At 40.4% G+C, this 24548-nt stretch overlaps 1 protein-coding gene across 2 annotated transcripts in view; it reads right to left on the reverse strand.

Annotated features, from left to right (window-relative positions):
• NTS (neurotensin) overlaps positions 1-24548 on the reverse strand; it is a 202443-nt gene that overhangs the window by 165142 nt on the left and 12753 nt on the right. The window contains exon 2 of one of the 2 annotated variants that reach the window (XM_069629319.1): positions 12957-13029. The exons of the other annotated variant lie outside the window; for it this stretch is intronic. Coding sequence (XP_069485420.1) covers positions 12957-13029 — 73 coding nt within the window. The remainder of the gene's footprint in view (positions 1-12956; positions 13030-24548) is intronic. 2 annotated transcript variants of the gene reach the window in all.

Genomic DNA, 24548 nt, shown 5'->3' on the forward strand with positions numbered 1-24548 from the left:
ATGAAGCTCTTCTAGAAGTTCTTTTAAACAACAATTGCTGTCTGATCACAGCACTTTGTGTTGACAATTTCGTAGTTAGAAAGAGCCATTGGATTGCACTGTTTGCTGGGTTGCTTAAGCAACATTATACTGACTAACCCTGTCCGCTCACTGCCTGGTTAAACTGAGAACATGTAGCCAAAATAATACCTTCGGGGTACATTTGAAAGTGGATTAAAACAATGTATGTTGAAGGTTTAGTGCTTGAATCTCGAAGATGGTACCTTTTATTTCAAGAGTTTTTAGGGGGTACTAAAGTCTGTTGTGGCGATGGCCAATTATTACATATTTTGTCTGTGTTTTTATAATATCACAGTATCTGGACATTTAGTAATTTGATCCCATTATACATGGGGGTTTTGTTTAACAGTTTGAGAACTGGATGGGTTCTGAGTTCTGATGTATACTATTCTCTGTAAATCCAGGCAATAATTGAAAATACATGAAAAAAAGTGGTGCTTACCGGAAGAGATGTCCAGCTACTGTGAAACTGGAATGTGGAGTGAAGAACTAGGATATAGGTTACACTATTTAATCAAAAGAGTAACATGTGGCCCTCGATGGCGGTAATATTGTTAACTGACTTTTTATTATGTTTGCAGGGTAACAAGGACATTGCTAGAACAGGGGTATCCATTTGATGCTCCAGATTGACACATATATTTTGTCCTGATGAAGACAAACGCAGGCTAAATTGATGGGCAAGAGAATGGATCTTGTCTCAGCATGTATGGGTGAAACACAGATTGTTGGTGGAAGTAATGCTATTGACTATCATTGGGATGAAACAAAGGTCCCCTGGCCAAGATAATACAGTACCAGGGGACACAACCAGGTTGACCAATGGTGAAGTGCATGAGAATGCTTGTGCAACTTTGTTTAGGTTACTGAGTATAGTGGTGAGCTGATATCTAGATTTAAGTTTCTTAGAAATTGTTGTGAGGAAAGAATTGGATTTTGCACTTACTAACACCAAAGCACTTGATAAGAAAAATGAGATTGACACGTTTTGTATTTTAAAATGATTGTATTGTGTTTTTAACTCACATCTTTATTATTGCAAAATAAAACAATGTTGTGGAAAGAACACATACGTTTTAACTTGTATGAATCAAACATATGGTGTAAATACATCTATATAGAACAAGACATTAATTGATCAGACTGAGTGCAAGGTTAATATAAAGCCCCACTCTTCAGTTCATTGTTATGAATAATAGCAGGGACATTTTGTTAATGAACTTTTTCAAAAGAATGTGACTGGAAATGCTTAACATACTGTTGTAATACATTTCTTTATTTATAGACTTTTTTTTTCTTCATAATGCAGTCCAAAACTGAAACTTTGCTTGGGTTTGTGAAAGAGTATGATAAAGGATAGTGGATGTTACATAAAGGAATTGATACAAAAATATATAAAATATTAGTGACTTTGATCATTGCATTGCTGTGCAGTCAAGATAGAATATGAAGGGCCTGATTCGCAGGTGTCTTACAGTGGCACAAACATGTCAGAAAAACCTCTTTGTATCAGACGCATCGTCTCACATTTTCCCCAGTAGATTGAAGAAAAGCTACAGGTGGTCAGTTTTAGAAAAGAGGGCAGAAAGTTTGGTATAAAGTAAGTCTGAGCTGGAAGTGAATTTGAATTGTGTAGGATGGAACTGTATAGCACATAAATATCTACAGTGGTTAAATTGCCTACTGCTCCCATCTAGTAGGCAAAATGTTTGGTGTTGATTACTTTGCAGCAAATGAATGCCATTTTGGCCAATAAAGGAATCTCAGTTTTTGGATCACAAGGTCAAAATGCTGGCACTCATAATAACACAACAATGTCATGGCATTTGAGGAGACAAATATTATCAGGGTTCGCAAGTCATGTTCAAATGCTATTCCACTCTTTAAAACCAGTATTTGGTATTATAAGAAGATTCAAACAAAATAAAAAAAAATGACATATGCAGTGGTAGCAATTTTCTAAATCAAATCTGTGGAGCTCTGGAATTTGCACAACAGTTCGGAAGTTACTTACAGAGACACAAGTTTAGGCATTCCCTAGACGGTGGGCCTGACATTGATATGATCTGCCTTATTTTGTTTTATTTATTTTTTTATTTACTTGTATATAATCAAATAAGATTTTTACAAAATCACAAACAATTTCAGTCACAGAGAAGAAAGATTTGCGAAGACATCACACAGGGGACAACAGTCAGCATTTCGACCAGTATGTGGTGGACCGGGATCAGACGGCAATATTCAGTTTTATTTTTTCTATTGCAGAGTTCAGAAGTTTGGGAGACATTGTGTGCCATCGTGTCTTGTCCCCTGCGATAAGGCGATTCCACCAAATGTCTTCGTTGCCAGCAAATGAATTTACCGTCAGAGGACTAAAAAAGGCTCACCTGGCTTGGTGCATAGCAGGACAGAGCATCAGCAGGTGTCTAATAGATTCTCTCTCTTCAGGATTTTTGCAGAGTCTGCATGTTTTTTCCGTGGATCCTGTTCTTATCGCTAGGATTTCCTGCATCGGCAGGACGTTGAGACGAGCTTTCAGAAAGATTCTCATCAGTGATTTATTTGGATATCTTTTACAGTAAGCCATAGTTTCTTTCATTTTGTTGATAGTCATAGGGAGATGGACTAGTAGTTTGTTAAGTGTGGCTTTTTCCGTAGTAGAAATCCAGTCCAAACTTTCCAATTTAGTTTTAATCCTAACAGGATTATTCTTTAGGTCTTCTTTGCTGCACGCAATTTCCTGCAGTTTTAGATTTTGGTCCATGCCCCACTCATTGATAGAGTGATTGTTGCCTTTATCGATCTCTTCTGCAATCATGCTGTAAATTTCCAGACTCTCAGGATCGATGACTTTCCTGTATACCGTAAAGTACTGATGTCCACCACTGCTTTTAGATAGACAAGGCCGAGTTCCCGTCTTATCGGAGCTACAGCAGTGGAATTGGGTAGGCCCTGCACAGATCTCCAGATGAAACCTTCAAGTTTGAGCCAGAGGACCGGAGGAATTGAAGGTGTAGCGTCCATTCCGTATGTCAGCGAATGAATGATCTTGGCCTTATAGAAGCTGATCGCCGGTTGGAGAGAAAATTTGCCGTATTTCCGATCGACTGCTCTCAGTGTGCAGCCAAATTCTTGGCCTTAGACCACAGTGCATCTTGCATGTTCCGGGCTTTCTTGGTACAATCAAGTTTCACTCCAAGGTATTTGAAAGTATCAACCACTTCCATTTTCGTCTCATTGAGGTGACATTGAAAGGTCTCTTTCTTTTTGATTCCTGGTTTTTGCAGAATCATTATCTTAGTCTTTAACTTATTGATTTCCAAATTGTTTTCAGTGGTGTAAGCTGTGAGGTTATCCAGTTGTCATTGCAGAACGACCTGAGTGAGATCAAGTAATATCAAATCGTCAGCATATAAAAGTCTCAGGACCCTTGTGTTGCCTATTTTGGGTGGAAATTATCTGATTTTGGTTTGGGTCTCTTTAAAGTCTCTGAGAAAAGATATGAACAAAGCTGGGGCCAGAGGACAGCCCTGCTTCACTCCATGAAAAGTCGGTATGGAATTCAAAATTAGAACTTGGTTATTTAGGCAGACTTTTATACCGGTGTTTGAATGTAGGTTGATTATAGGTTACAAGATGCTCTCTGGACAATGCCAGGTCCTAAGTTTGGACCACAGTTTCGGTCTGTCCACTCTGTCGAAAGCTTGGGACAGATCGACAAATGCTAGAAACACCCGAGTGGCTCCAGTCAGGACTCTATCTTTGAGTAGATTCAGGCACAGTATGTTGGCACTAGTGCTGGCGTTTTTTTGGAATCCTGTTTGGAAGGGATCTGAGCACGGTGAAGTGAAAGCCCATTTGCGGAAATGATTCAGAAGAATTGTGGCAAAAACCTTTCCGATGACATCAAGAAGGGCTATCGGCCTGTAATTCAGGGGATCGTCTCTGGCTCCTTTTCTGAAAATCGGAACGATCACTGCTTTCATCCAGGAGTCAGGGATTGTTTTTCTTTCTCGGCAGACTTTGAAAATTGAGCTGATATGGTTAGACCAGTCGTCCGGATGTTGTTTAATGTCGCAATTAGCGAGTCCATCTGGCCCCGGTGCTCTTGACGACTTCAGTCGCAGGATAGTAGATTTGATCTCAACGATCTCTGTCTGGTCCACCCAGACTATATCCTTTGGTCCCCTTATTTCGTTTACATTGCCTTTTACTGATTCAAACAGCTTCAGAAAATGAGTGGTCCATTTTTCTTCCGACACTGGATTGATCATCTGCGAGTTTGGAAGCTTGTTCGATTTGTTAATTAGCGACCAGACGTCACAGGATTTTTTGTTAGACAGAACCTTCAGCATCTCTTCGGTGTCCGACTGATATAGGACACATCTCGAGTTTCTCAGCCATTGTTTGTAATTTCTTGTTTCAACCATAAGTTTTTCCTAGAGTATAGGTTGATTCAGTGTTGTTGCCTCTCTTTTTAGTTTTCTTAGAAATCTGCTTTTGGTGACCAGAGCTGAGTTGTGCTCATGAGTATGGCGATTGCTAGGGTTGTTGCAGTTCTTCCTAGGTTTTTTGAAGGGAAGAAGAAGGGGAATGTAGCTCGATCTTGCCATTCCCTTTCGCGATGTGGGGTCAGACATTAAGATGGTGAATTGGTTTGTGAGTTTGTGAACATCAGAGGCGATCATACGTAGCCGAGTTTGTTGAGAGTTTGTCTCAATGGCTGAGTCATAGAATTGCGATATGCTCTATTTACTTCTGCATATAAGGTTCAGTAGGTTGTGGTCACTGTACTTCGTTCTGATTACTTCAAAAGACACTATGTTAAAAAACAGTGGTTCGGAAGCAACGATTTAATCGAGAGTAGCTGAAGACCTATCACACTCCCAGGTCAGTATTAAGGTATCTGAATGTGTGGCAGTGGCAGAATTCAAAAGGTTTCTGATTTCATGATGGAGCTCCACGCAAGACCCCTAGTTGTTGCAGAGGAGTAATAGGGTTCTTTTATTTCGAGCGTGTTATGTGTAGTACAATTCGCGTTAAGGTCCCCACAGATCAAAATATTAGGAGATTTGTATTTAATTGCAATCTCATCGATTGTGTTGACCACTTTGTCGCAAAGGTTCACTGCAGAAATCTTTTGCGGATTCCAGTAAACGTTTATAATAGCTACCGAGTCTGGTGTTGTAGACTTGGGCGATTGAGTTGGAGAGTTCCATGTGGTCAAAACGGCCAGAATTTCGTAGCTGCGGGTTATGTCTTCTGTGATGGATATATCGGATACTATTCTGGTCGCTATCAGTAAGCCTGAGGATGGGCGACCCAAGGGTCCTTTGAAGGCCGGAGAAATTTCAATACAGTAGCCGCCTAGAGCTGGTTTTTCCCGCAGCCATGTTTCCTGTAGGCATATGATGTCATGGGAGCCCAGGTCGTGAGTGTCCGGCCTGGTAAAATGAACATGACCTCTGGTGTTCCATGACGCTATACTTATGGTTTCTTTGTACACTGTTGGCTGAGATGGTTGCGGGATGAGTGGTGTCGGTTTAACACCCCCGGATGGTTGCTATCTTTTGCACCCCGGTGTTAGGACACTCCGGAACCAGTTCCATTTGTCTTTCTTGGTTGTTTTTTCGGGGCCGATCGGGGTCTGGTCCGTAATTTTTCTGAGATCCTTTGATTAAGCGGAGATACTCTCTCATCTTGGTTACGGCTACGGTAAGTTATTGAGTAGGATTGCTTCCGTACATGATCGTATTTGTTTCTGTAGTCCTCTCTACCGTCTGTTTACTCGTCGCTCCTTATGGTGTACCTTGGGCGTACAGTTGAAAGAAGTCCATCTGATGTTGATCTGTTGGTTTTTTTTGGTGGTTGATTGTGGGCTTCTTCCTCTTCTCGCTGATCTGTAAAGGTCTTCTGTTCATGATTTGTATCTATAGTTTTTTCGGGGTGACTTTGTGTAATTATCTCTTGATGATTCTTTTAAATTGGTAGATGGCATCTCGTACAGATTAAAACCCAAGTGGGCTAACTCTGCGTATATTTCTTGTGGTATTTCATCAAGTGCACGTTTTTTGATCTGCATTATTTTTAATGTGAATGCCTGGTGGGGTCATATATGAATTTGGGATATTTTGTGTAGCAGATGATAGTAGTGAATTTCATTAACAGAATATAGATCCATTTTTGGAATGAGGGATAAATGTATTTTTGTCAATCTGGAGAAATTCCACTTGTTACAGAGTAATGTGTTATGTGGTGGGTAGACATTCATTGTTTGGAAGTGGGCTGGCACAGATAATGATTGTGATACCCTGTACAGAGGGCACTGATTGATTTCTGAGTGTGATTTCTACAATGTAGATTGTCTTTATACCTATGGATGAGTTTCTTGATGCTGGGTCAAAAGGCCAGCTTAAGTGAAAAGGGTAGGAAATATGAAAAAGAGAACACATCAAGCCAGGGAATAAGTGACTTCCAAGTGCTTGGAAAATAATAAGTTCTGAATCTGAGAGCGAACAGGAAAGATGTTCACAAGCTTATGCCATAGCTAAGATGGAGATCCAACTTTCTGGCTCCTGCAAAAGCAAAGCACATTCAAAGGAAGGAAACCTGCTGACAGGAGAGCTCTGGTTTCTTGGTTCTAGTCGATCTGAGAAAGAAATAAACCAGATCTTCTCCCATAATTACAAGTACTGTTTAACATATCAATTCAACGGCATGCTACACAAGATTGATCAATAGATTCCCCAAATTGGATGCTTAAAAGAGCAAATGAATAGCGCATTCATGCATTTCTTTATAAGGCAGAATGCTTTGGGTGCGCTGGAAAGGAGAATACTTTATATATTGTCTGATCTTTGTTCATATTATCACAATAATCATAAAATACTGTTTATTTTGTAAAACACATCATAACACATTGGGCCTCAGTACGCAGTAGGAGGTAGCCATGGTGCTATTAGCACCAGGGCTACCCCCTTACCGCATACCGGGTCCGGGTTCTCAGAATAGGTACTTACCGGGTCATTCCAACCTTGGAGGACCCATAAATCCCCATTCTGAGAACCATTCCCCATTTCCATTTGAGCCCCCACAGGGCTCAAAGGGAATGGTGAAGTAGCTAATAATGGTACCGCAATTTGCGGTACAATTATCAGCTCTGAAGTCCCTTAGCAGGTCCCGTCGTTAACACCTGGTCAGACCAGGCGTTAAGGAAGGGACCCGCTAAGGGGCCTCGGAATATGGAGGTAAGGGATTACCGGCACCGCACCCTTACCGGTGCTGGTAATCCCTTACCTCATACCGCATAATGAGGCCCACTGACTGTTTAAAAACATCAATACATACAAAATGTCATGTTTCCATTAACATAAAGTCATAATTGCACATTTGAGTCTACAGTTCAGAATAAGATGCTGTTCAGAAACGTGTCCTGATTCTCATTATTACTAACACATTTTTTCCAAAGAGCAACAAACACAGAGATTATCAGCGGCATAACATGAAACATTTAAGCAACTGAACAATGTCTAAAGTTAAGACACCTAATGAAAGGGAAAATGCGACTCTTACAAGGTTTGGCACAGGTACATTTATATTAATTTTCATTGAATGTCACATTTACAAAAGCAATCATTTATAGATGTTCATGTAGTTCAAATAGATATAAGTCATCCTTGATAAAAGCCAAGCGTGTTATTAGCTTTCTAGCATAACAATTTGAGATACAAGACAGATAATAGTGTGAGCTATAAACCAGGGGCAAGAATGGCAAATGTGCCTTAAACACTGCCTTGGTTTGTTCTGCATAAGGAGATCCATTTACTTCCCCTTCACAAAGACTTGTAATGCCATTTTCTTAGAAAACCTGTCCAATCCAGAAAAAATAATCATAGACAAGACTGATGTGACCTTTGTAAAGTTGATTTAACAAAGTTCATCCACCAATACCTATGGAGGTTATCAATGATAAAGGCATCCCTAAGCTTTAATGTGTCCAATGCAGCATTTGTGTTAGACCAGGTGTCCAGCTCCAGGTCTCGAGGGTCGGAAACATATTGCATTTTCAGAATAAGATGCATTTGCATACAATGATGCTAAATGTATGCACATTTTTTCTCATGAATATTAATGACGGATATCCTGAAAACTGCCAGTATTTCAGCTCTCAAGGCCAGGAGTTGGACAACCCTGCATTAGACCAAATTGATGTTAGTCCAAATTGACACCCACAGTTATACTGAAGCGTGTTAATATGTGTGAGTCAATGAAATGAGTTTTGTAATATAAAAATCCTGCAAGTGTTGCATTAGATAACCCTAATAGTTGTTCAGAAAATGTGTATTCAATTTTCTATAATGAGTAGAAAAAGCCCACACACCTGAGAGTATTAGGCAATTCTACATGATTTGGCTTCATCAACATTGATTGTTGGTACTACCTAATTTCCCCAGAATTTCTTGTAAATGCTCAGACTGCCCCTATTGCTTTCTTGATTGAACCCGCCACACACTCATTGTGGGTAGACCAGGAATATCTTGAGACAAACCTAGCTAAGAAGTAATAATAACAACTGACTATTAGTAGTGGTGACTTATTCATACTAAAGTCTGGAATGCTTTTACATCCCTTCTGATATATCATTACCTGGGGTTTATTAACATTAGCCAAAATGGGGGTAAGACTCCCCCGTTTCAGGCGAATCATCTTTGGACTGAGGAAGAAAAGGATGTTGCTGGGACTTTATTGGGATAAATTCTGACCAAAGTCCTCTGGGGTTACGATAATGCATTTTAGAAAGGGAGTCAGGCTGTCACCTCAACCACTTCAGTAGAACGTTTGAAGTGTCCTGCTGCTAGTAAATGTCTGTCTGTTGTTTGGACTGTGCTTGATAAAGGGTAATCCCTACAAGTTCCAATGGAATCTTTCTGGTTAGTTAGGGCAGAAGAACGCCCCACCTATCCCGGTCTCCCCACCAAACAACAACTAGTGAAAAAATGACTGGATGACCCGTGCCTGGAAGGATTCACCCTCAACTGTCATACTCAGCCTTTATTGTTGACAGGAGCCTTTCCTTTAAAAAAAAGACATAGCCAAAAAAACATGAAATGCATGGATACAGATCTCTATACTTCGCAAAAGCAAGACCTTCCTCCCTGGCATGACTTGAGTATGGTGATACAAGCCATTGTGATCTCAAACATCAGGGGAAATGCCTTCCTTACTCAGCTTCCAGCCACGGACTGCGTCCCCCTCAAGGCTCCCTCAACACTAGAGCTGGCCTCATTAATTATGCCCACAAATTTGCCTGTATGTCTCAATCATTGCATGAGCCTCACTGACTTCCCCTCCCAGCCAAGATTATATTAAAAGCTAAACGTATTACCAACAAAGCAGTCTCTAACATTCTTGATGACAAAACGCCACACCACTGGAGGCTCTTGCACCTCACATAGAACAATTATCAAAAGGTTGTTGTCTAAACCAGCTCATAAAGATAAGACTTGGAAGAAATCCTTCTCCTGCCACATCCATTTGGAACTCACCGGTGCTGGCCAATGATACAATACCAATTCTCATGTTTGCTGACAATGCCATCCTTCTTTCTCTTACACCAGTAGGTCTTAAAAAGCAGCTCTCTGTTTGTGTGATCTTAATGCTCAGACAATGAATGTGTCAAAGACAAAATATTTGTTTTTTAACAATTTCAGGCTGGAAAGACACACTATCCTGAATCTTGAACTCGGGAAGGGGAGATAGTGCAGGTTGACCAGCATGACTACTTGGGCCTGAGGGACAAGACAAACTATAGGTGTGACATACAAGTAGTGAAGGCAGGAGTCACGCTGGCCAGGTATAGTGGGCCTTAACAAGGTTTTTACTAATGAGTATGGTAATTGGGCGGTTATAGTATCTCTTGAAGCCTATAAGTCCTAGGCTAGGCACACAGCTTAACACAATGCTACATTATGGGGGAATACTGAATGTTTGATCTTCTCAATAACTGAAAATATGTATCTGAGAACATTAAAGGCCTACCATGCAGTACACCAAACTGCTGGTATAGCTGGAGACTAACATGCATCATATTGAGTGACTAGGCATTGCTAGACTGACCTAATATTGGGCCAGGATCTGGACGTCTGAGTTGCTAAGGAAAGACAGGGAGGCCCAAAATGTTCTAATGATGCAGTATAGAGGTAGATCACTCCCCCGGCTTGCTTATATCAAAAATAAGCAGTGTGACCTGTGTTTGAGGAAGTACTCTGTAAGGTCTTCTAGCATGGATGCCACTAGTGAACTGGTCATTAAGAATGCTTACGAAACTAAGTTGGAAGGTGAAGTCCTAACCAAAATAGGTCTATCCACTACCCTGACCAGACAGCAATCATTTGGATATAAGCTTTATCTGGATTGTTGTAATTTCATGAATTATTTTTATATGATACATCTTATCAATAGGATTTTATATTTGAATGAATATGTATTTTATTATATGGAATGATGTTTATTCTTGCTTTGTTGCTTTTATGGTTGCTTGTTACCGAAATAAAGCTTGACTTGACTGGACTTGAACTCAAACCCGGCAGGGGCTCACTATTCCTGTACTATCCTCCAGTTCCGCAAAACATTAAAAACGTGGTTCTTTCAGCAATACCTGATAGACGAATACAAACCCCTATCTCCCTTTGCCAACAGTACTGTGCTACTGCATAAAAAGTAAAGCCCAGTGTCAGCCCCCTCCTGTTGAAGAGAGGTCTGCTGCTCTTGGACTAGGTTTGTGTTTAAGCAATAATTAACAAAAAAAACACAAGGCTTATCACAAGGTTTGACTTCTTGTGAAACATGTTGATAGTTTTTTTTTGTTGTTCTTTTTTTTTGGTAAGAGACAAACCAATGAAACAAAAATGTTTCCAGACTAATTACAGCTAACGAGGGTTCACACAAACTGTACCAAACAGTGCCCATAACTGATAGATCAAATATTGAAGTCTTGTTGCACTTTTAATTGTATTTGTTCCCTTCTTCTTCAAAATTGAATCCAGCTTCCCCTGACATCCGACATCTCTTGAAAACAATTTGAGAAATGATGGGCAACATGTTTAAATCAATCTGACAAATAATACTGCTTGTCATTTGAAAAGATGAGATGAATACTTTTTAGCAGTTGTATATACCTCATGTGTAGATGATGAAAAATGGCCCATTATTCTATATTCCCTGTAATTCCAAACATATTTCACATGTGATTACCAAAATATTTAGCCAGTGGCATAGCACAAGTTTTGGGGGGCCCCCTGCGACATTTGGGGGCCTCCTCAGCAACAAATCACAGGTCACACTACACGCTGGGCTGGCCTAGACTGCCACCCCAACTGCCAAAATCAGCTCCTCTGCCCAGAATTACCTTCATGTCCCTCTACCTCATCTCAGTACTTGTGTGTGAGGCAACGTGCCTCTTGCACACGTATTGTGCCGAGAAAGAGTAGGTCTATGAGTAATGAAGATTACCGATAAGTAATAAGAGCATTCATCATAAACTCACACACTCACTCCCAGTCACCCATACATTTACATGTGCATCCTTTCACTATACACTGACACAGGCACACCCAGGCAGCCAACCATACATCAAGCACTCACTCATTCGCACACATTACATTAAATGCATATACACACTTACATGCGCATGCACACATTTACACAAAATACATTTTCATACCTTTCAATCCATTGATCCAGGAAAGGGAAAAAGACCTCCAGCTCCCTGCAGCAGGAAAGCTTGTTCCCTTAATGGAGCTGGAGGGCTCCATGTCACGGTGTGCGGTGGAGTCCTTTGACTTCAAAAAGAAATCATTTATCTTTGAACTCACTCTGCCTTCATAGCGAAATTTCCATTAACATAATGGAAACAATTGCTTTGTGAAGGCAGAAGGACTTCAAAAATAAACTATTTCTGTTTGAAGTCATAGGACTCCCCCCACCCCATGACATGGAGGCCTCAAGCCTGGAAGCATCCATATCATAGAGTGGAGGGAGGGAGGGGCGCCTAGGACTTAAAAAAGAAATAGTCTCTTTTTTAAGTTCTTCTCCCATCATAGTCTGAGTTGGCCACAACGCCGGGTCATATGGCAGCGAGACCCCCCACACCGCAGAGGCCGCAGGGGCCTCCGCTAAGCCACCGAGTTTAGCACATCTGACAAATATTTATTGCCATTAGAAACAAGCATTGGCAATGCCAATGGTTTTTGCTTATGTGTAGGCATGGAAAAGGAACTTGCTAGGCATTGCTGTAGTGGTATGAAGTGGCCATTCATGGAAGTAAATACAACATTGTACAAGTAGCTGGGTATCTAATGGCAGTTACTTTAGAAAATAGAGAAAAAGAACTTAAAAGGACAGGTCAAAGGTGTGACATTTTGTAACAAAACAATATTATTTTTAATTATTTATGACATTCATAAAACAAGTATTAAATCATTGCACATGAATTAAAAACACCTGTCATCAAAAAAGAATTATTGTGACATATAGCCATTCAATGGCTAACCTTCAATTGGAGCATAGAAAAAAGGCAGGAAATGATAAATCATTGATTGCAATAGTTAGTAACTTTACAATTAATGTCAATATTATGGCTCTGTCATTGTACAGACACATCTAGTCTCGACGTGTTTCAGTTTCGAACAGTCATATATACACAACTTTCATCAGGACGAAATAAGGTGCATCAAATTCCTATTCTGCATCCAGCTTGAGTGAAGGTCGACATACACAAATAACCACAACCTGTCCAATTTAAAAGAGAGAGATTTTGTAAGCTAGTGTTGCTAAATTCAGTCTCTGTGGGTTCATTAAATGAACTAAGAACCTTTAATAGAAGATAAATGAATTACCTTTTGGGGGTTCTTGTGGTGGTGTGCAATCCTTCAGTAGAATTGTAGGACCATTAGTGTTCCTATTTTGTGGCTGTAAAAACAAACAAAGGTATGGTAAGCCATACGCTCACCGAGTGTGCAGCTCTTCAAACAAACACACAAGGAGTAGAGGGGGCACGTGTACAGATAAGTAAATATGTAGAAGGAACCCACCTGTAGTGGGAGCTTGTTTGTCTTGCTGTGTGGCAGTGCAGAAATGCCAGGCAGTATGTCGAGAGGTGGTCAGGAGTCATCTATAGGGCCGGCTGTCTGTTTTCATAGCCTCGTCTCATAAGTGCTAATAGGCACTGTGTCCGCCTATGATCAAAAGTATGATGAGGTCTACATTAGAACTCTTGTAGTGTGAACATTCTCAGAAAAATATACATATATAAAAAATATATATGTATACAGAAGTGGAAACCGGCCATCGGTGAGCCTGGACCCAGAATCTAATATTCCCCTTGCATCTCGTGATAAATATGTATCAATGGGCACCTACCTTTGGGTATGTCTCATGCATGATCTCAGAGCTTGTAGACCAGTCACCTGTGTGGCATCTGATATTGGTATGCACTGTGCCGAGAAACCCTGCTGTCAAGAAAAGACATATATTCCTAAGTGTACTTGTAATGTGGCCACGGGGGAATCGGCATCGTGGTGCACTCTTTCCTAAACCTGTGTTTACGGGGTTAGCTAATCACAAAGTACGCTTACCTACGGGCCGTCCTTATTGATGATCGGAAAAAGGTCCTGGCTTGCCACAGCTACAGCCCTCTCGTGTGTGTGTCTCGATCGCGGGTGGTTTGTGACTGCAAGTATAAATTACACAGAGGAAGCATGAGGGTAAATATGGTTACCATGCAGAGGGTCAAGTCTTACTTTTCTGTTGGTCGGCCAGCTCTAGCCCAACCAATATGGCACTAAACTGGGTGCAATGTTGGAATGAGGCAACTGGACCAGAGAGGTCTTTAAACAGAATGGCTCTCTGTGTAGGGTGGTGTGTCTGACGGCTGATTGCCAGAGCACCTTGGTCTGGATGCTTGAAGGAAGGTCTCAAAATAACTTGACATTCTTTAGAACATAGAAATTTCAACAAACTGAAATTTTTAAAATTATTTGACCTATTTTTTTAAAAAAAATAGTATATTTCAAGGCAAACATAATTTGCACCATCCCCCATAATTGGTAATTCAGAGTTACAATGTTGTCTTGGTTAGGTTATAATGCCTGGGATAACCGAACCGTGGTCTCTAAATTGTGACCGAATGTATATACATCATTGAGTAACCTGCAATTACATCTTTGGTATTCCATAGTTATACAGCCTAGAAATACTACACTCTTCTTAGAGGATGCCTCTAAACATTATCACATCAAATATAGGGTGTTGTATGAACATTGTCACATCAAGTGTAAAATTATTGTACGAACATTGTCATATCAAGTGAAAAAAGTGTAGGACTGTGTAGCAGGTACAGTGATGTATAAAGGCCTATTATCACCCAGTTCAGTTGACCATAGATGGCAAATAATACGATAATGTAGGGTGCTGCCTTCAGACCCCCTGGGTAAACCTTGGTGACTACCATGGAGTGGCTCCAGTACTGCCCCTTAGTGCCCCATAGATATGTGTGCGTACAGAGGAGATGCTAATAGACTAGCTGACGTGTAGATTCTCAGCTAAAGTGTTCACCCCAGAACTCCCCAGGCAAACAAACATAAACCCTTATTGGGGGGCGGATCATTTTCTTATCTTGTTCCACTTGATTGAATCGTTCAGACCGTGTAGATCACTTCTCGTTTTGAAGATCATTTCTTCTTCCAATTTCATTAGTTTTGTGTCAGCCATAGTGTTAGGACTTGTTTTGAGTGTCTGGAGAATAGTCCATGTAAAGTCCTCGTAACCATGTTTCATGGAGATAAAGTGTTGGACCATTGGTGCATTTTCTGTACTGTCCATCAAGCAGCTTCTATGCTCCATAATTCTTGTTTTAACTTTTCTGATAGTTTTTCCTATATACGGTAGCCCGTATTTACGGAGAATAAGGTGCACCTCATGGTCGGTGTTACAATTTGTCTTCGTTTTCTGTTTCCATGGTCTATCTGTGCCAATGTCCTCCTCAGTAGTCTTTGATGTTAGTTTCCATATGCCACAGGAGCCACAAAGGTAGTGGCCAACAATTGTATCCAATCCTCATATAGAGGTAAGGCTGGGCTGTTGAGTCCAGTTGGGTTTTAATCTGCTCTTGCTTAATCTATTGCCGATCAAAATGCTCTCCTTGAAAGCAAAAATAGGTTGTGGCATGGGGGTATCCGTGGTTTCAAAAACTCTCCAGTTTTTTTGTATGATCGATTTAATCCTCATACTGAGGTTGGTAAAGGTGTTGACACACACCATCCTGTCATTCTGTTCTTTGACAGGTTTTTCTTCGAGGAGTGCTTCCCTGTTATTATTAAATGCCCGTTTGGCAACTTTTTTTACCAATTTATTTGGTAACCTCGTTGGCATAGTGTTTTGGTCAAAACTGCAGCCTCTGTTTCGTAAATTTCATTACTGGAGCTGTTTCTTTTGAGGCATAAATATTGACTGAATAGGAGATTGTCCCAGAGGTGCTTGACGTGGTGGGTGGAATACTCCAACAGAGAATTCCTATCAGTGGGTTTGTGGAATGGTTTTACCTTCAAAGCTCCTTGGTGATGGAAAATCGTGAGATCAAAAAAATTGGTGGCGTATTAATCACTAGTCATTGTGAATTGTAAATGTCTATTGAGGCTGTTGAGCCAGTTAAAGAAAAGCTTTGCGGTTTCAAGGGAACCGGTCCAGATAACCAAAATGCCATCAATATAACGTGGTGGTCAATCATAAAGTCAAATTAATAAAGTCAAATTACAAAAATGTTGGAAACAAAATGTTGAAAAAAAAAATGTGAATGTTTTTTTTATTTATGTGTTTTTTGGGTTCTGCGAGTAAAAAAAGGGGTAAAACAAAAACAAAAAAAGAAGAGGGGTTAGGGGGGAACCCCGCATTTCGAATAAAAAATGCAGTAAAAAAGACATTTGAATTTTTTTTTTCGACATTATTTTTTTGACTTTATTGAATTCGACTTTATGACTATAAACCATATAACATGTCCATTTGGTAATATTTTGTATGTAGGGATTGGTTTCACTGTAGACGTGTGATTTCTCAAAGGTTTCCACATACAAATTCGCCAGGCTGGGTGCCATAGTTGCCCCCATGGCTGTCCCTTCGATCTGCTGGTAAAATTTCCCATTGAATTCAAAGTAATTCTTTGTCAAAGCTAATTCAATGCACCACATCAGAAAGGAAGTGGAGGCTGGGTCTGTATCTTCTCTGGTGAGGAGAATCTCTTCGATTGTTCCTAGGGTCGCCTGTTGTGGAATATTAGGGTAAAGCGAAATCACATCTGACAGAGTAGTAAAGATGTAGCCGGGTCAAACGGAAAATTCTGAAAATGGTTAATTGCGTCTCTGGAGTCTTTAAGATAGAACTGCATGTTTTTCATGTATCCCTTCAAATAATGGTCGGCATGCTTGGATATCGGTTCTAGGACTGAATTGATCTCTGCCACGTTTGGTCGTCCTGGTGGGTCCACCACAGTCTTGTGAATTTTGGGGAGGCAGTAAAAGGTAGGGATGGTAGGTTTGGTATTAATGAGGAAATCAGTTTGCTGTTTGGATATCCGGCCGCGTCCTTCAGCTTTAGAAACTTTATTAGCAATATGCTGTTGTAGATGTTTAGTCGGGCCTTCCACAAGTTGAATGTAGTGACCAGTATTAGCCAGTTGCCTCTCACATTCCTTGATGTAATCTGCCTTGTTGAGCATGACAATGGCACCGCCCTTGTCTGCCTTTTTGATCACTATTTGAGGACTGGAAGGCAAGGATTGAATTGCATCCCGTTCTGATCTACTCAGATTTTAAAAAGGTTTTTGTTGTGTTTTTTTAAGTTTTCCAATGTCACCCAGCACTTTTCTTTCAAAAACCAGGTATTCTGGGGAGTGGCTATAGCTCGGGGGGCAAAAAGTGGAGGTATTGCGCAGGCCTGTGGCATTTTTAATTTGGTCAGTAGTTACAGTCTCTTCTCACTTCAAGAGCTCATTAAGGTGGATTTTTCTGAGGAATTTGTTGAAATCAATACGAAATTCGAACGGGTCCTGTTGTTTGGAAATGACAAACCCTAGACCTTTGTTTAGTCCTTGTTCTTCGATTTTGGTAATTTGATAGTCTGAAAGGATAACTAGAAGCGATTCCCGCTCCTTAGATGTTTAGTTCCGTCGTTCCAGGTACTCCGGTTCTGGCCTTGGTATAAAAAAGGCATGGTATTAGCTCAGCGTCTGCCACTTCCTCTGCGTTTATTGAATTGTCCTCAACCTCTAGCCGAGTTTGTTGTGCTGCTGCTGATGTCCCTTCATTTACTTCTTCTGGGTCGCTACTGTTGTTACTTGTGCTATACAAAGTATTGCGAAAATGGACCCACCTGTTGGTCTTTGAGGGTCCTTGTTGTTGTAGTGATTTATTTTGATATGAGGCGTTGATGTACGGAAACACCCGTTCATGTGTGAACCGGGCAAGATCTTTTTTCATCCTCTGGATCCGTTCTTGTGTGTTATTGATTTTGAAATCTTTGATCTCCTTTTCTATTTCTTCGATTCTTTTTTTGAAGTTGTCAAGTGATAGGAGTTGTTTCATATTTTCTTCTATCTTTTTCAGATCAATTTCGATTTTCTCAGAGATTTCTTCTGCCGTGTCTATTATCAAGATCAACCAATCACACCCACATCGATTCGCAATGTAGCTCCACTGAACACGGAAATTCTCATTATCTAGCAACAGACGAGGTTCATTTAATACAGTGAGGCCTTCAGGTAGTGTTTTGTTTTTAAGATACTCCAGCATTATTGCTGTGTAGTTCTGTGCATATTAATTTGTTCTTGAGTTGTATGAGCTTGTCCCATTCATCAGGTTGGGGTGTAAGGTTCTCAATATCAGAATGGTTAAGAATCGAGATTTCTTTCATAAGCGCAGACGCATAGTCATCGCTGTAAGCCAGAGTTCTTTTCTCTGTCATTTTGGTGTCCCCTATTGTTTGTAATAAGAGCAGCATGCTCGTGATACCCCACTATATATGTTTCCTGTGACAATCTGCCACTGCATGAGATGTACCCAAAGGTACGTGCCCATTAATACATATTTATCATGAGACGCCAGGGGAATATTAGATTCTGGGTCCGGGCTCACCGATGGCAGGTTTTCACTTCTGTATACATATATATTTTTTATATATGTATATTTTTCTGAGGTTGCTCACACTACAAGTTTGCTAATGAAGACCTCATCATACTTTTGATTTAGGCGGACACTCAGTATGAGGATTACATCGATCATACAAAAAAACTGGAGAGTTTTTGAAACCACGGATACCCACATGCCACAAGCTATTTTTGCTTTGAAGAAGAGCACTTTGATCGGCAATAGAGTAAGCAACAGCAGATTATAACCCAACTGGACTCAACAGCCCAGTCTTACCTCTATATGGGGATTGGATCCAATTGTTGGCCGCTACCCTTGTGTCTCTTGTAGCATATGCAAACTGACATCAAAGACTACTGAGGTGGTCATTGGCACAGATAGACCATGGAAACAGAAAACAATGACAAACTGTAACACCTACCATGTGGTGTACCCTATTTGCTGTAAATGCTGCTTGAAGAACAGAACAGAAAATGCACCAATGGTCCAATACTTTATCTCCATGAAACATGGTTACGAGGACTTTACATGGACAATTCTCCAGACACTCAAAAAGAGTCCTAACACTACAGCTGACTCAAAACTACTGAAATTGGAACAAGAAATGACCTTCAGAATGAGAAGTGATCTACACGGTCTGAACAATTCAATTGAGTGGAACAAGATATGAAACTGATCCTCCCCCCAATAGGGGTTTATGTTTGTTTGCCTGAGGAGTTCTGGGGTGAACACTTTAGCTGAGAATGTACACGTCAACTAGTCTATTAACATCTCCTCCTCTGTACCCTCACATATCTATGGGGCACTAAGGGGCCATACTGGAGCCACTCCCTAGTAGTCACAAAGGTTTACCCAGGGGGTCTGAAGGCGGCACCCTACATTACTGTATTATTTGCCCTCTATGGTCAACTGAACTGGGTGATAATAGCCTTTATATATCACTGTACCTGCTACACAGTCCTACACTTTTTTCACTTGATGTGACAATGTTCGTACAACACTTTTTCACTTGATGTGACAATGTTCATACAACACCCTATATTTGATGTGATAATGTTTAGAGGCATCCTCTAAGAAGAGCGTAGTATTTCTAGGCTGTATAACTATGGAATACCAAAGATGTAATTGCGGGTAACTCAATGATGTATATATATGTGGTCACAATTTAGAGACCGTGGGTATCCCAGGCATTATAAACTAAGACTACATTGTAACTCTTAATTACAAATTACGGGGTATGGTGCAAAACATGTTTGCCTTGAATTATACTGTTTTTTTAAAACTAAGTCAAATAATTTTTAAACATTTTTAAATTTTGGGTTGTTGATATTTCTATGTTCTAAAGAAAGTTGAGTTATGTTGAGACCTTCATTCAAGCATCCGTACCAAGATGCTCTGGCAATCAGCCGTCGTAAACACCAACCTACACATAGAGCCATTCTGTTTAGAGACCTCTCTGGTCCCATTGCCCCATTCCAACATGGCACCCAGGTTAGTGCCATATTGGTTGTGCTAGAGGTGGCCGACCAACAGAGAAGTAGGACTTGACCCTCTGCATGGTAGCCATAGTTACCCTCACGCTTCATCTGCATTATTTTTACTTGCAGTCACGAACCACCCACGATCGAGACACATACACAAGAGGGCTGCAGCAGTGGCAAGCAAGCCAGGACCTTTTTCCGATCCTCAATACATACGGCCCATAGGTAAGCATACTTTGTGATAAGCTAACCCCGTAAACACGGGTTTAGGAAAGCGTGCACCACGATGCCGATTCCCCTGTGGCCACATTACAAGTACACTTAGGCATATCTGTCTTTTCTTGAGAGCAGGGTTTCTCGGCAAAGTGGATACCAATATCAGATGCCACACAGCTGACTGGTCTACAAGCTCTGAGATCATGCATGAGACGTACCCAAAAGTATGTGCCCATTGATACATATTTATCACGAGACGCCAGGGGAATATTAGATTCTGGGTCCGGGCTCACAGATGGCCGGTTTTCACTTCTGTATACATATATTTTTTTATATATGTATATTTTTCTGAGACTGCTCACACTGCAAGTGTGCTAATGAAGACCTCATCATACTTTTGACTATAGGCGGACACAGTGCTATTAGCACTTATGAGACGAGGCTATGAAAACAGATAGCTGGCCCTATAGACGACTCCTGACCACCTCTCGACATACTGCCTGGCATTTCCACACTGCCACACAGCAAGACTAACAAGCTCCCACCAAAGGTGGGTGCCTTCTACAAATTTACTTACCTGTACTCGTGACCCCTCCACTCCTTGTGTGTTTGCTTGAAGAGCTGCACACTCGGTGAATGTATGGCTTACCATACCTTTGTTTGTTTTTACAGCCACAAAATAGGAACACTAATGGTCCCTATTACAATTCTACTGAAGGATTGCACGCCACCACAAGAACCCCCAAAAGGTTATTCATTTATCTTCTATTAAAGGTTCTTAGTTCATTTAATGAACCCATAGAGACTGAATTTAGCAACACTAGCTTACAAAATATCTCTCTTTTAACTTGGACAGGTCGTGATTATTTGTGTATGTCGACCTTCACTCAATCTGGATGCAGAATAGGAATTTGATGCACATTATTTCGTCCTGATGAAAGTTGTGTATAAATGACTGTTCGGAACTGAAACATGTCGAGACTAGATGTTTCTGTACAATGACAGAGCCATGATATTGAAATTAATTTTAAAGTTACTAACTATTGCAATCAATTAGTTATCATTTCCTCCCTTTTTTCTACGCTCCAATTGAAGGTTAGCCATTGAATGGCTATATGTCACAATAATTCTTTTTTGATGACAGATGTTTTGGATTTATGTGTAATGATTTAATACTTGTTCTAAGAATGTCCTAATTAACTAAAAATAATTTTTTTTTTTTTATAAAATGTTGCACATTTGACCTGTCCTTTTAAGTTCTATTTCTCTATTTTCTAAAGTCTATTCCCTCCCGGAACAGATAGAACTGATACTACTAGCAGGTGCTTAAACAGTGTCAACCGGGGTTCCTTATATATTTTCATATACATCTAATGGCAGTGCCTGGCAAATGTCTAATAATTATGCACAAGCCATAACTGTTGACTTTGCCAATGTTGTACTTAACAGAACTTCAGCTAAGGACGTACATAGTGCTTATAAATTGAGTTGCTGAAGGCAGACCTGGTTAAGAACTTTTTTTACACCAGTACCACGGTTAGAACTACAATTAATTTATTAACTCTCAGACTGCTTTGAAAAACTCTGTTAGGCACTTATAGTGCAAAATTTGATGGTACAGCTTGATTAAAGTGAGCTCAAAGAGTTCACATGAGGACGTTATGTGCTGGCAGTGAGGGGTTGGAACTGGGTAGGAATGGCCATAGGGATTAGCATGGCCATGGGCAGTCAAAGGGTGGTCAAATAACCAAACAGCACCTACAAACGTTGTGTCCCTCCTCATTGAGCACCTTGAGACTGCCCCTTGGTGAAAGCGGTGTGCGGTATAAATCAACATTACATAATTTAACATATGCCAATACTATCTATTCCATTTCTAAGAAAATGTAAAGCAAGATGTTGGTATCTCTTGAACATGGTTGATATTCAGGGTGACAAGTCCGACTATCTGAAAAAGAATAAAATGAAAAGGTGGGAGAAAATGACAAACATTCAGAACTTGGGAAGATATAATGGGGCAGCTGTGATCAATTTTAGGACACAGTTGTGCGTCGAAGCCATCGCCTCGAATTGCATTATTCTTACAGTGACCCTCCCTCAGTTCCTAAAACAGTTAGTTTAACAGGCAGATACATAGTCTTGCCAGCCAAGCACTGCTCCAGATTATAGCATAGCAGACTGACATTAATTTCCTGTCCTGTTACTGCCAGTCACCGAAGTTGGCAGTCCATGGACAGTACTACCCAAATGAAAATTATTGTATGTCTTTGCTATAACTGGTTTTGCTATGTTAAGTCATGCATAGCACACCTCTTTTTTACGGTTTCTAGGAGCACCAGGATCTGTAAACTGTGGAGTAGGAAACTAACAGAGGAGATTGGCAGTAATGTTTTGTTGAAGTGTGCAGATCAGAACAGATAAAGGCCGTCTGTAGTGTGTACATTTTAGATATTCTGTGACTTGTCTGGAGCAGTGGTTAATGTGTACTCACGGTTGCTAACATAAATTGTCTGGTTTCCTGTGATGCCTGCCAGAGTGGTGTTTAAGGAGTGTGGAGTATTCTGATGGTGTATCTGCGGTGGGTTAGTGTGGCGTTAAGGGATATTTAGTGTAGACATTTGTGTTCAGGTGATGTACACTTCATCTCAATGTGCAACCTGCGTTATTGAGCGGCTGGAGTTGTGTGTCTATTGCTGTTGTAACACTAGGGGAGACTATGTCAAGGCACAAATTCAATGACCACAGTATCCAGTCAGTTTCGTGGGAGTTCCCTTCTGACTCCCCACTGATACCTCAAGACAATGCAACTGTAGCACCACTGACGTTTTGCATGGAATTATTATATGATGCAGCTTTATTTGTATTTGTATTTGTATTTTTTGCATTTATTTGCAGCGCACATAACCCATAGGTATCTAGGCGCTAGTTTCATTGTGGAAGGGCAGGATATAATGCGCTCATTTTTTTTTTGGTTTGTTTTTCAAGCGCGGGTCTGGGATTCAAACCTGTGTTTGCTCACCATGGTATTACTTCTAAGAGCCACACATTGCCACAGTGGTATCCTCCCTTCCTATGTGCACCATGAAAATAGAAAATAAACCAAGAGGAGTGTTTCCTATAGTGTTGCTGCTGGAAAAGTATAAAGCAAGGACTGGCAAAGCCAACAGTTTGGGCATTTTTGTCCCACTGGATAGGAAGATGCATGGTATATTTACCATTCAAAGATGGCCAACTTGTTTCCAGAGAGCTTCCTTAGAGACAGTCATCCAAGATGGCTGCCTCTTTGGTAGAGCTCACTCATAATCAAAGAGTTCTGAGATGGGCACGAATGGGTTGGATTAACCATAGGGATTACATTGGCTAGGGGCAGGGAATTGGTGGGATTACAATTTTGTATCCCGCTTTAAATGTCATTCCCATTGGAAAAGCATTGCATACCCACTTTCAAAGCCCATATTTAAAGCTCTTATGTTAATGATAATAGTTTCAGCTTTTAAGGTAGCACCTTCAGAACCACCTATAGCCCATACTAAAAATGATGTGTTTTAGCTCTCATTTATCTGAATATGTAGTTCAAGATCTGCGCCACGCTGGCTTTGCAGAGACTGTGGTTTGATCTATTCACATTGACTACATGAGATGTCCGTTGGTATTGAACTGCTGACGTGGAATTGATGACTATGCTTATCATACGTTCTGCAACTAGAAACCCTCTTGCAACAGAGAGGAAGTACACTGATATTGGAACTCAATAGTTAGTTCAGTGTAGCACAACTGTTTGTCTTTGGTGAGGTATGATAAATCAAACAAGAGGAGTCTTCTTATTAAAACACATTATTTTATGAAAACAACTATCTAGACACACATGAAAAATGACATCATATAAAACTCATCCAATATGTCATTGTAATCACTGAATAAACACAACCTCGAAATGGACACATCCTTCAATCTTGTCTATCCACAAAAGAGTACAACTCAGTCACGATTTCTGGAAATGTATAATGCGCAAATTTGGAAAAACAGTATATGGGATGAAATGAAATCAATATTACGTAATTATATTATAGGGCAGCGATACATGCCCTATAGTTAAGGTGAGTCAGAGACACATAGGAACCCCTCAAAATTCTATTCTTAATAACCTTAGATTAGAGTAACGGATTTGGCCGGTATTTCTAAAGTGTTTAAAAGTCTGCAGCCCCTAAGACTGCAAAGTTTCGTAAAGATTTGTTAAAGAATGAAAAAGTTATTTAGCGCCAATTTTTTTCCAAAAGTGCAGCCTACTTCCCATTCATTTTCTTATAGAGAAAAAAGGTACATTTATGCCAAATCACACAGCCTAAACTGTTGGATGGATATGGACCAGGTGCAAAACAACCTGGGTACGAAGCCTTGACTCACGATCCTGTTGTGGTTTGGTGTTATTCCATACAGTGATTATTTTAAAATTTGACAGAGAAGGGGGAGCCCCTGCCCCCACAAAAATTATAGTTATATCTCTGATGCTGCATTGCAGGATCATGGTTTTCAGAAATGAAATCAACGCCATCCTGTTTTTCCCTCGATGCAAGAGATATTCACGGCTATAGCCAAG

The sequence above is a fragment of the Ambystoma mexicanum genome, chromosome 12 (assembly GCF_040938575.1).
Source record: "Ambystoma mexicanum isolate Mex_15411 chromosome 12, UKY_AmexF1_1, whole genome shotgun sequence".
NCBI classification, from domain to species: domain Eukaryota; kingdom Metazoa; phylum Chordata; class Amphibia; order Caudata; family Ambystomatidae; genus Ambystoma; species Ambystoma mexicanum.